At 51.8% G+C, this 12889-nt stretch overlaps 1 protein-coding gene across 2 annotated transcripts; it reads left to right on the top strand.

The window, feature by feature from the left end:
* The first annotated feature begins 1416 nt into the window (after window positions 1-1416).
* Window positions 1417-11005, top strand: Hoxa10 (homeobox A10). Of its 2 annotated transcripts, none has more exons than XM_075955323.1 (2): window positions 1417-1790; window positions 9443-11005. In XM_075955323.1, exons 1-2 carry the CDS (start codon window positions 1781-1783, stop codon window positions 9715-9717), a joined length of 285 nt encoding a protein of 94 aa, XP_075811438.1. In that variant the 5' UTR covers window positions 1417-1780; the 3' UTR covers window positions 9718-11005. The 2 variants fall into 2 exon arrangements, with proteins under 2 accessions (XP_075811438.1, XP_075811437.1); XM_075955322.1 differs by lacking the exon at window positions 1417-1790 and adding an exon at window positions 7276-8263.
* The last annotated feature ends 1884 nt before the right edge of the window (window positions 11006-12889 follow it).

Below are 12889 nucleotides of genomic sequence, written 5' to 3'. Positions count from 1 at the left end.
AATTCGTTGATTTCTTTGAGGATGCTGAAGAGAATGAGAAGGATGTTGGAGATGGTCTTTTTATGCTTTTACAATATTGTAACATTTGGAAAGTGTTGGCATGCCTAGAGCTATCCTCCCAAGACCTGAGAACTTCCTCTGGGGAGCCAGGTGCTCTCCAAGTGAATCTCTCCTGCCTCCCTGTATTGAGAAATCCCTGGTGGTTCTATCTGTAATGAATGCCTTCAGCCGGTTCTTATCCACCCTATATTTCCTCCATGTCTTAACCTGCACACAGACACCAGGGCACAAGGGAAATGGGGAGGATGGAAATGTGGGTATTTAGTCCTGGTGTGACATTTCTCTCCCTGTTTGCCTTTTCCTGCCAAATGTCTCCCCTCAGCTAGCATCCTTTTACCAGTAAATGGGGCGAGTTTCCAGGCCCCTGAGGGGTGTGTTCAGAGGTGGTAGAATCAGGATTAAGCTACAACAGAAGCAAATAGGAAGCCTGGCCTATATGTCCACAAGGAAAGCAGTATCTTAGGGATGGGAGATGTCAGGGCCTAGTATGTGAGACTTGGCTCCCTCCAACTGACTTCAGCCCAGAGAAGGCCTTGTTTGCCTGCAATGGCCAATGGCCTGACCCAGTCTAACCTTGCTCACCTCAGGACTGAGTTGAGCCCCTCTGAGTGTGCCCTGTGGATCCCTTCAGCAGTAGAGACTAGGTATCATGGCAGAAGTGAATCCCGGAAACCTCTAGGGTTTCCCGTCCAGCTCCAGCTCCTTCTCCGTTCCCTTGGGCAAAAAAAGATGCGGGCTTGCTCTTTGTTTGCTGCCTTTGAACTTCTGCCTTAAATTTGGACATCACCCATAACCTTGAGGGCATGGCTGAAAGGGACAGAACCTTTTGTTGGCCACCCCACCCTCTCTCCAGCCACCCAGGCTGAGGCAGAGCAGCAGAGAGGGTCTCATTTGAAGAGAGGCCTTCAGCTTCAGACTCTGCTGTTTATTTGTTTGTGTGTTTGTCTAACTGGCGCGACAGGAGAAAGCCAGCTGAAAGGGGAGAGGGACAGACCCCCTAGATGAATGTCTACTTTGATAGACAGACACACTGAGAAGAACAAGGACCCTCCTGGGGGGCTAAGGGGGCGGGCAGGGAAGCCCGGTTTAGGAAAAGACTTCCTTTGGGATGGTTAAAGATTAACCAAAGTCTCTCAAGTTGCTAGAGAGAGTCTAGCCAGGAGAACTGCTTGCAGGCGGGCGGCGGGCGGGCGCGGGTTTGATTTCTGAGCCCTATAAAAGCCCATCCTCCGATGGCTGTGACAATGTGGTCGTAAACCCGTCCCGGGCCGGCCAATTTGCATATTTGGAATGCGCCGCTATAAACCCGGCTGGGGTTTTGCAGCAATTTCTTAGATGTAAAAATGAGATCTCAATAGCAGCGGGTTGGGCACATTCTCTCCCTCTTTCTCTGCCGGGAGCCAGCTTCCTTTTCTGGGCTGCAGGCTGGCTCTCCAACTTCGCCTAGACCTGCAACAGCCACGAGATGGCGCACTTCCGATCAATGTCAAAGCCGCCAGGGAGCCGGGAACCCCAGCGAGATTCTTGGCCTTTGTTCGCTTCTGGTACTTAGAGCAGCACGGTACCTTATTTCACTTTCCCGGCTCCCCTTCGTATTCAAAAATAGGGAACCTCGCGCTCAAGAAGTGATTGGGGTTGTAATTTAAAGCAAAGCGCCTTCACTAGGCCTCTCCACATCGCGGCGTGGAGAAGCTGCTGCCCTTTGGCAGTGATTTCAGAAATGAGTCAAGGTAAGTGGCCACAAGTTTATCAATTTCACTGTAGTAGAGGTGGGGAGGAGTGGGATGGCTAAGCGAAGCTCTAGGCCATGATTGAGTTTGTGGGGTGATGCGCGTTTGCCACCCCCTCCCCCGCGCTCCCCTTGGCTCTCTGTGGTTGGAAAGCGGTGGGAGGCCTAAGTAGAAAAGTTGTCTGTTTTAGCTCCGTGCGCCAGCTTTTCACCCAAGTTTCTCACCCTAGGCGATCTTTGGATTTTGCTGAAATATTCAGATCTGAATGCGTTAGGTATGGCAGGAACCCAGGCAAAAGAGAGAATCAGCTCTGGGATTACGTTTCTTCGGAGAGAAAGGGATGGTAGACTAAGAAAAACAAAATTTCTCCTTGGAAACAACGGTGTGGTCAACATCTGTGGCCTTTGGAGCGGGTTTATTCCCTGGGGCAGCCCGCCAGAGGTTGCCTGTTTTCTCGGAGGTACAGTCTAGAAGTCTGCCTAGCAGGCTAGAAATAAGCTTTGTTCCCAAAAAGGCCATTCAAAGAAGTCCAATTTGGTTGTTTTCTTTCTCTCTCTCTCTCTCTCTCTCTCTCTCTCTCTCTCTCTCTCTCTCTTTCTCTCTCTCTCTTTCTTTCTCTCTCTCTCTCTCTCTCTGTCTCTCTCTTTTGAGTATGTTGGAGACAGCCCCGTACTGCGTACTTGGAATGTGGCATCATAACCCTGGCAGACATTTTCCAACAAAATCTCCTAGCGGTTAAAACGAAGGGACTTTGAATTGCACATTTTGCAAATTATACAAAAACACATTAGTAAATATCATTATATTTGTTTAAACAGCATGGGGAATTAAGTCTGACCCAGCAGGCATTTGTTCAAGGCTTTCAGAAAAACAAGTTTTAAATAACCAAAGTGCTTGCATTTTTGAAGGCCAGATTTAAATCTTCCTTTTTTTGCCATATTTAAATTTTTATTTTATTATATTTTCATTTGTTTCTCGAAGGAATTTCTTTCTTTTCCCAAAAAACCACGCCGTGGCTGAGTAAAAGGAATTTTAGAACAAATTGGTGCTACCCCTGTTCACATGTGTGTGAGCAAAATTCGTGCTTATGAACCGCTAGTTTTGTGATGCATGGGCTCCAAAGCTGTGCCAGGAAAAAAAGCAACTCTGCACAGAAATGAGGCCCCACTCTGTGAACTGCAGTGGGTAGAAACTCTCCTTACACGCCTGAGCTGCCTCCGGTTTAAGACCAGGGCCATGTCTTTACCTACAAAACTAAGAACATTGGTACTTCAAGACTACTGACAAAAGGCCCCAATACTTCCCCCACTAAGGGGCAAGGGCCATCTTGAGGCTTGGATTTAGAAAAAAGAAAGAAAGAAAAATATTTAACCTAAGGATATATTGAACCTGGTAGACAAGAAAAGAAAAAACCTCACACATTAAACAACCCTGAAAAAGGCAACACTCTTAAAGAACAAGAAAAGATTATTGCTTGTAGAAAAAAATCTAGTTATTCATAAATGTATAAATGGGAGAATTTCTGAAATTTTGTTAATGCTGAACATGCTGAAACTGTATTAATTTTCCTCCATGAAGCTGCAATCCAGCTCTACACCCTCTAGATAATCTGGAACCCGCCCCCCCAAAAAAAGCACTGAGAATGATCTTTATATACAAACTAATTTATATTTCATTCTCAGGACCTAGGGGTATTTTGCTTTTTGTTTTGTTTGCTGTTTGTTTCGTTTTGTCCTAGTGACAAACTCAACTTATTTTCATAATAAGAATGTATTTGAGGGCCTCACAAGGGCCTACACAGGAAGAGGAATTGGTTATCAAGTCAAATGCCCAGTAATCCTCAAACTTTCTTGATTCATGCGTCGTCTGGCATTTCCCATGGAGAGAATGGATCTTATCTCCAGGTAGAAACCCCGCAATATTTACTCCTGAACAAACACAGACTGTGGCGGCGGTGGCGACAGCAATGTGATTGCTGCAGTGTTCTGGTTAAGGACAGCAGGCACCAAGGGTTTTAGGTCAAAGGCATCTACTGAAGGAAAAGGGAATTCTGCAGCTGAAAGGAAGGGCAAAGGCGAAAAGAAAGAAAAGGGAATCACTCTACTTAATCCCTGGGGGGGGGGGGATGGCGAATCTCCTGAAAGCCAAGGAGCTCAATAAACAAAATATTTTTTATTGTGGAGGCTAACACCTCATTGTTGTGGTTTAGGGAGACACTGGAGCCTTCAGGGTGGCTGAGGGGAGCCTTGGGCTCCAGACCAAGAAAGCCGAGCAGGCACTCAACCCATCTTCCACGTTTAACTGAGTCATTATATTTACTCTGCGACAGCCATATCAGGCCAGTCCGCCAGATACCTCACAGTATCCCACGGTAGGCTCTCCTGTTATTCCCTTGCTTAGCAAATCTCAGTGGGAGTAAGACAGAGCGGCCAGTTAGAGAGAGGTTTCCATGAAGGCTTACACACTTAAACAAAGAAAGAAAAGAAAGAGCTCAAATTAAACATGCCGTTTGGTTTCTAACGAGGGGGCAAGTTACTGTTGCGAGCAACATATCTGCTTTTCACAAAGGCTGGTGAAGATCCAAGTGCCAATGCCATGGTCTGCGAGGCTGGTAGCGGACAATCTGATTCTCCCAACCTTTGGCAGAGAAGGCATTTACATGCAGTACTGGAGTTGACTTTTTAACCTTGGTCAGCAATAGCAGGCATCTGGATAGCATCCAACCTAGAAGCCCATTTGGCCATCCTACAAGGCCTTGGCTAGGACCAGCCTGAGCGGCTTGCAGCTGGGCACCTGGCTTGTTTTGCCAGACAAATAGGCAGGGGTTGCTGAGTCCCATGAGAGTCCTGGACGGAGAATTTAAGGACAGAGCTTTTGGGGGGGGGGGTCTATAAACCCCTTGGAAATGATGGATCAAGTCATGGGAATGCAGATTTGTTTTTTTTCAGAACTACCCTTAGGTACTCAGAGGACTCCCTGAAACCTTGGAAGGTTAAGAAAGATCCCTTATCTGTGTCAGTGTCTTTCTTTTTATTCTTGTAGCCTCTGCTATCTCAGATACTCTCTCCAATGGCCACCGGTCCCTTAAAAGTCACTACCAGTGAAGCTCCTTTTTACGTGACTGGGACAGCAGAGGGGTCTAACCCTGATCCACAAGCCTGCTGGCCCGCTGCTGCTCCTTTTCCTGAAGGAACGTTCAACACTCTTGAGACCTACTTCCCCACATAGCATCTCTGGCCAGAGAGGTATCTGAATCGCTGAAGAGCAAAGTGCCCTTTTTCTGGCAGCCCCCCAGCTTCCGGGCATTTTCAGGTGACAGACTGAACACAAGACCCACCTGTCTGGTGAACAGAGGAGGGACCAAGCACATCCTGGAAGCTTAAGGGAGGGCCATTGGCTTCAATGCTCTGGAGCTCTGCAGACTGGTGGTTCTCTTGCTCGCTAGGCCTACCCAAGAGAAAATTTGCCTTGGCCTTGGACACAGAAGCAAAACAGATAGTTAATGTTTCACACAGACCCAGATTTTAGTTTCCAGAGTGGCTAATATAGATTGAAATTTCCAGCTGCCGCGGGCTGATGCTCATGGGTGTTCGTTCGTATTCTCTTTCTCTCTCCCCTTTTCTCTCATCTCTTTCTTCATCTTCCTTCCTTCCTTCTTTCTCTCCCCATTTCTTTCTTTTGCATTCAGATGCTTAGATACCCAGCCCTCCCAGACAGTCACCTTGGGGGGGGGGGACAGAGGAAGAAGGGACAGGGATACCTCGCTAGCCAGTGTTAGCAGAAGCCCTGATTCCTGGGCGGCGGCTGGCCAAGCAGCGGCAAACAACCCCAGTCGCTGGAATCTCAGGAGCCAGAGGCTGGCCTTCTATGTGTTTTCACTCTCAGGGTCCTCACAGGGTCGTCGTTGTCCAGTGGCTGGATTCATTCTGGGAGAAACCAGTACATGATCATCTAGATGTAAGAGTCTTTCTCTGCCGTTTGTAGAGGCCTGAACAATGTAATTTCTGGGATCTGGGCAGTCAGCAACACTCCTGTTCCTACTGGAGCTGGGAGGCCTAGGGCATCCTGGAGACCTCATAACCTTGTGGGTTACAGGTCAGGGGCAAAGCATCAACTAACTGCACAAGCTCCACTGGATCCTGCTGGAGAAGGTCACAGTTCCTGAGCTTGAGATGAGGCGCACACATGGGGGTTAGCAGGTCCCAGGTTAACCACTTCCAATCACTTTAAAAAGCACCCCTGAGTAGGACCCAGTGTCTGCTAAGCAAAGCTCCTGGTCTCTGGAGCCTCTTATACTAGGGCCCAAACCCAGTTTAACCTTCCAGGGAATGGATCGCCCTCATCACCACCTTGTTAAAATGTGCACACTGTACCACAAAATGGCTGGAACAAGGACTGCTCCAGCCACGTCTTTGGGTGGTGGGGTGGGACAGCAAGATAAGAGCGTAGTGACAGGTTTTTGTCAGAACCTCAGGGAGGCTTAGGAATGCTAAGGCTTTAAGGAAAGCAAGAGAAAAAGCCGTGTGGTAGAGGCATTTGCTGGGCATGTTCTCCCAGGGTTTCACCTTCAGTTCTCCCAGTACAGAGAGACCAGAGACCCAAAGCTAATATTCTAGTCCCCCAAAGCAAGTGAGTTTGGGTCTCCTCGGGGGTGATGGGGAGTATGCCTTTGACTGGGGGGAAGCCCTTTTCTAGGGTTGCCAGACAGTTGGTTTTCACCTCACGCCAGCTCTGCAAGGTTGTATGGCAGAAATAGAGAGCCATGAACAAACTGAGCATAGGGAAGGAGAAAAATCTTGACTGGCCAAAGGATGGAGTGGGGAAGTTGGGAAGACGGAGGAGCCAGGCAGTGATCAGCCAGTGCATTTCGGGCAGTATTCTTTGTACAATGTTCGAGTGGTACTAGCTAGCTTCCAGTTCACTGAGGATTCTGGACACTCCGAGGGTCTTAACAGCCTTAGGACCACGCCAGTCACATTGGGGAGCCAAATTTAAGAACTAGGACCAGCTTCCAGAAATGAATAGAACGAAGAGACAGAGACAGGGCCTGTTAAGTGATCAAGGGACGACAGGGACTCATGGCCACTCCTGCAGACATGGGAGCACCCAAAGATGGCTGGGGTGCACATCATAAACACCCCACTTGTTAAGAGCCCAAGGCCTAAGGGCGCTTCCAAATATATTCTTTGTGGGAGGGGGGCCGTTTGCAGACTCAAGAGCCAGTTCTCCTGACCACCACTTTGAGGCAGCCCCCACAGTTCTGGCCTTCGGGCCATAGGTGTCAGGCGTGCGTCTTCTGGCCCATCAATACAGATTACATATTTATATCAATCGCGGGCTTCGAGGGCGCCCTCGGAGAGCGGCCCTGCGCCTACGAAACCAAACTGGGAGTGGTCGCGTGGAAACTCTGGCTCGGGATTGGCTGCGGGCGCCCGCCGCGGTGCGGGGGGATTGCTAATCGTATTCAGCATGTTTTGCACAAGAAATGTCAGCCAGAAAGGGCTATCTGCTCCCTTCGCCAAATTATCCCACAACAATGTCATGCTCGGAGAGCCCTGCCGCGAACTCTTTTTTGGTCGACTCTCTCATCAGCTCGGCCAGAGGCGAGGCGGGTGGCGGTGGCGGTAGCGCGGGGGGCGGCGGAGGCGGCTACTACGCCCACAGCGGGGTCTACCTGCAGCCAGCCAGCGACCTGCCCTACGGGCTGCAAAGCTGCGGGCTTTTCCCCGCGCTGGGCAGCAAGCGCAATGAAGCGCCTTCGCCTGGAGGCGGTGGTGGTGGTGGTGGTGGTGGTGGCAGCGGGGGTCTGGGTCCCGGGGCTCATGGCTACGCGCCCGCGCCCCTAGACCTGTGGCTGGACGCGCCCCGTTCCTGCCGGATGGAACCGCCCGACGGGCCGCCGCCACCGCAGCCACAACCCCAGCAGCAGCAGCCGCCCCCGCCGCAGCCGCCCCAACCTCCGCCACAGGCCACTTCGTGTTCTTTTGCGCAGAACATCAAAGAAGAGAGTTCCTACTGCCTCTACGATTCTGCGGACAAATGCCCCAAAGGCTCGGCAGCCGCCGACCTGGCTCCTTTCCCGCGGGGCCCGCCGCCCGACGGCTGCACCCTGGGCTCTTCTAGCGGAGTGCCAGTGCCTGGCTACTTCCGTCTGTCCCAGGCCTACGGCACGGCCAAGGGCTTCGGCGGCAGCGGCGGCGGCGGCACGCAGCAGCTCGCCAGTCCCTTCCCTGCGCAGCCCCCGGGGCGCGGTTTCGACCCGCCGCCGGCACTGGCCTCGAGCTCGGCGGAGGCAGCAGGGAAGGAGCGAGCCCTCGACTCCACGCCGCCGCCCACGCTGGTTTGCACCGGTGGCGGCGGCGGCGGAGGCTCGCAGGGCGACGAGGAGGCGCACGCGTCATCCTCGGCAGCTGAGGAGCTGTCCCCGGCCCCCTCCGAAAACAGTAAAGCCTCGCCGGAGAAGGACTCCCTGGGTAAGCAGAGTGCAACCGAGGGCTCAAGTCAGGCGGGCAGACAGACAGACCCACAAGGAAGGAGCAGAGGACCAGGAGCTCGCGCGGCAGCCGCAGGCCTTGGCCCAAGCTGAAGGCAGGCTGACCTTCTGAACTTGTTTTTTAATATTTGGGCGTGGGGACGCTGTAAAAACCCATGTCGGGCTTAGGGCCCCACACCAGGACGTCCATAGCGCTGGCCCCAGCTCACCCAGACTTGGGGGATGAGGACACCAGTGAGCAGCCCTCCTCTCGTGCATGCCCTTTCTTGTGGCCCTGAGTACCCCCAAGCCCTGGTCTCCAGCCCAGCCTGCTCAGCGCGGCCCACGCGGGGGGAGGGGCAGGGAGGGAAAGTGGCTCGCCTGCAGATAGCACGGATGTTTGTAAGGCATCCAAAATAAGCAGCCGCCAGCGCCAATAAATAAGCCCATTAACCGGCGAAGTTCGAGTTTACGATCCCCCGTGCCTTTTTCAAAGTTCCTGGAGGGGCGGGAATCCTTGTTGCAAGAAGAAGAAAAGGCAAATCCCGCCCGGACGCCTGGGCCCTGAACTGAAAACCTAGGAGTGGCCATTTCCCTTCTGCTGGAACTCGTTGTCACCCAACTGCACACCCCAGTTTCTTGGAGAGACAGGGGCGGAACAGCCCTTGACCCCAGAATCGGCTTTTTGGGACTTTCCTATTGGCCCAACTATATCCTTCTCCTCTGGCCTAGGGCAATCTAGGAGGCTAGAGTAAGCCTTAGTGAAGCTGCTGGTTTCTCATCCAAATAAACATCCCTTACCCCCAGCCTGGGGGCCCGCAGGAAATGCTTCCCTGCCACTGCGTGAGAGGCAGAGAAAGGCGTTAAGTTCAAGATGTACGGCCTTGCCTACTCCGGCCTTTCATTCTCCAAGCGCCCCGCCGAGTGGTGCTAAAACAGGTGCCTGGAAAAAAAGTAGGGGAAAATGTAAATTGGGAGGACCGGGTGTGGATTGGAGGCCCACTCGATTTTGTCATGCCTTTTGGAGGAATTTCTTGTTCTCCGAAATTCAAAGGAGGGCATAACCCTTTCTCTATGAATTCGGGCATCCCTCTAATGGGAAAGACCCGGAATTCACCCCCCTCGCACAGCCCGAGTGGCCTCGACTTAACCTTCCCCTCTGCATTCTCTTAAACTCCAGGCAATTCCAAAGGCGAAAATGCAGCCAACTGGCTCACGGCAAAGAGCGGCCGGAAGAAACGCTGCCCTTACACGAAGCACCAGACGCTGGAACTGGAGAAGGAGTTTCTATTCAACATGTACCTTACTCGAGAGCGGCGCCTAGAGATCAGCCGTAGCGTCCACCTCACGGACAGACAAGTGAAAATCTGGTTTCAGAATCGCAGGATGAAACTGAAGAAAATGAACCGAGAAAACCGAATCCGGGAGCTCACAGCCAACTTTAATTTTTCCTGATGAAACTTGCAGGCAACGCCCGTATTTTCGCTTCCAGAGCGCCTGTACCCCTCCTTCTGCCTCCAGCCTCTGCCCCAGAACTCGCACCTGTGCCGGAGCCCCATTGCTCCCTTCCACACTCGCCGTCTCCCAGGCCGTTTCGTCTGTGCAGGGCTGGTTTGTTCTGACATTTTGTTTCTTTGTCCGTTTGCTTGGTGTTGGTTTACTTATTTTCTGGGGGAAAAAGCCATATCGCTAAAATTCTATAGAGATTGAGATTGTCCTCACTGTCAAGTCCTGACTGGGCTGGGTTCGCTGCCTCGAGGGTTCCTACTGCTAGTACTGCCCCAATTCTACTCGGATCTGCTTTCCTGCTCAGCCCTGGGTAAACTTAGCCGGAAGCCCTAGGTCCCATTGTCGGCGCTGAGGTGTCTGGCCTGAGGTCAATGGTGCAAGGAGCCGCCACCGGGTTCGCCAGCCTGGAGTGCTGGGCTGTGTTTAATCAGCGAGTACAGGCCTGATTTCTCTTTTCTTCCTTCTTTTCTTCCTTGGCCGAGAGCAGAATATTGAAACATGGACATGCAGGTTAGCTATAGGGCTTGACCTGGCTGATTGGAAAAAAAAAATGAGAAAGAAATGATCAGAAAGATTAACTTTTTCCTTCCTGTGTAAGATCTCCCAGCTTAAAAAAAAAATGGCCAAGAGAAGGAACCTTCTCTTCCCGTTTGCCTAAGGTCTTGCTTGCCTGACTAAAATCCCTGATTTACCTTTGAATTTCCATGTCCTGGCTGTTGATAAATAATGCAGGTTTGTTTATACATGTGGAATTAGTGGATTTTTGCCATTAAAACTGTTGCCATTTGGTAACACGCGAAAAGCACACCACGATTCTCCCTATCTTATGGAGTTGGGTTTTTTTTGTTTTGTTTACTTTTGTTTTGCTTTAATTCACTTTTGTTGTTGTTGTTCTGTTTCGTAGGCTTTCTGAAATTCATGGGAGCCTAAGTGGGCTGGGGCAAGCAGATGAGAGAAGGGAGACATTGTTTGGATTTTCTTTATACTGTGAAGTTACATGCATAAAAGGGTCAAACCTGTAGGTGCAGAAAAAGAAAAAACCTATAAGTACAAATCTGTATAAATGTCTATTATTATGAAAAATTGCCAATCTTGTTTAAGCAAATGCATTCTATCGTTATTATAAATGTTAGTTTTAGCTTTATTTACTTCAAATCTTAAATCAGAATAAATTAATATTGTATTGCTGCTGTGCGTGGAAAAAAGATGATGTTTATGTTCTTATAGAATAAAAGCTGTGGAATGAAGCTTTTTAATTTTACCTCTTTTTTGATTTCTTATCTTCACCTTCCACTTTATCCTGTCCACCACTTTTACAACAGGAGGGCTAGCCCGAGCCCCCTGCAATTACTTTAGGCATCTATTTAAATATTACCTAGACGGTCGTAATTTGTCTGGGCCCTATAGCCCTGGTGCCTTAAGGTTTGTCGGCTTTTGTTCAGTTTTATGACTTGCTAGTATATCTGGATTGTGGCTGTCTTGGACCAGTGGTTTCAGTTGAGAGCAGAGCTGCATAGACAGAGGAAGCTAAACAGGATTTCTTTCGGGAGCCCCAGAGAGACTCACAGAGGCCAGTTATTTTGCGGGTGTCCAGGTCCCAGAAGACCCCACGCCCTAAATCCGCGGAGGAGAGCCCACTCACAGCACCACTGGTGCCTGAGGCAGCGGTTAAGTGGACCGGGGCCGAGCTGTCCAGGGTCACCCCCTCCCCCTGCCGGGCCTCCCCCACCTGGCGGCCCTCCGCTAGGCCACGCGTTTCCTGCTCGCCGGAGGTGGGGGGGGAGCGCCTAAGCGGGGGGAGGGTCGCGGGAGCGCGCGCCTCAGCGGGCGGGCGGCTAGGAGGGAGATGGGGGGGGGGAGCGAGAGGCTGCGGGTAGCAAGTCGAAGAGGCCGCGACCAGACACAGGACTGGGCTCGGTGCTGTCCCCTGCGCTTTCCGGTCGTCCGAGGAGGCTGCCGCACAGTTCTGCTTAGTGAAGCTGCAGAATCTGGGGAACCCTCGGCAGGCCGCTCGGTCTCCCCTCTCTTCTCGTCTCCCCTCTTTGCTTTTTCCTCCTCTTTTCTCCTTCCCCCTTCTCCCTTTTACTCTCTCATTCTCCTAGGCGTACCTTCCTGCGGACCGGTGGCTTTTTCCTCCACCACGGGTTTAGGGCAGTGGCTGGCGCAGGGCTGGTCTGGGCACGATCACAGCGCAGGGCTCTTTCCTTGGTGGCGACGGTGGCGGCAGCGGAGGCGGCGGCGGGCGAGGCAGCCCGGCGCCGGCAGCAACAGAACTGGTCAGTGATTTAGGTAGTTTCCTGTTGTTGGGATCCACCTTTCTCTCGACAGCACGACACTGCCTTCATTACTTCAGTTGAAAGCGTCTCCAGGTACCAGCCGGGGTGGCCAGGCCGGCCATCATGGCCCTTATCGTGCCAGGCCTGCGGTGGCATCCTCGGATCCCCAGTGCAGGAGGAGCTTCGGGTCCTCTGCGCTGTGCCATCCAGCCCGCCTCGCGCTTTGCGCCCCACACCTGGCCCGGGGCAGGTACGGTCAGGTTAGGGGCTGATTCTGGGACGCCGGGGGCGTGGTAAGAATTCTGGACCCCGGGCCATTCAAGGTCAGGGGCGCTCTCTCGCTGTCTGAGCTTTCCCTACTGTAGACCTGCGCCTGTCTGGGGCTCTACCTTCTCCTGCGAGACGGGCTGGGACTCGGACGCACCACTCTAATCCCGCCTTGAGCCGACGGAAAATTCATTCGCCCGTAGATCCCCGGGCTGAGGGCTGAGATAGGAGAGTCGGGACCTTCCGGGGCTGCTATCCTGGTCTTGTTGCTTACCCTTCCGTCTGCAAGCACGCCCTCTGCTCCCCAAGTCGCCGCTGTGTATTTCACGTATTTCCATCCTCTTTTCTTCTTTCTTTCTTATCCTTTTCTTTTTCCTTTTCGTTGCTCTTTCCCTTATTTCCGTTTCTTTTTTCTTGTGTCTTGCATCTTTCTGTCCAGTTCTCTGTCTCTCCGTTTCCTTTCCAAATCGCCATTCCCGAGGGGAAAGGGCTAGCTTGGAGAAAGTTTTTGAAGCTTTCATTTTTCTCTCGGTGCACGAGCTTGAGTCTGCTGAGGAAGGGGTGCATAAAGGAGG

The sequence above is a fragment of the Microtus pennsylvanicus genome, chromosome 21, assembly GCF_037038515.1.
Source record: "Microtus pennsylvanicus isolate mMicPen1 chromosome 21, mMicPen1.hap1, whole genome shotgun sequence".
Lineage (NCBI taxonomy): Eukaryota > Metazoa > Chordata > Mammalia > Rodentia > Cricetidae > Microtus > Microtus pennsylvanicus.
Note: the sequence above shows the minus strand (reverse complement) of the source record. Positions and strands in the feature narration are given on the sequence as shown.

Excerpts from the sequence above, each read along its gene's own strand:
- Hoxa10 (XM_075955322.1), top strand. The coding sequence starts at position 7,276 with ATGTCAGCCAGAAAGGGCTATCTGCTCCCTTCGCCAAATTATCCCACA. Across the intron at positions 8,264-9,442 it reads GCCGGAGAAGGACTCCCTGG|GCAATTCCAAAGGCGAAAAT; the intron begins GTAAGCAGAGTG and ends CTTAAACTCCAG.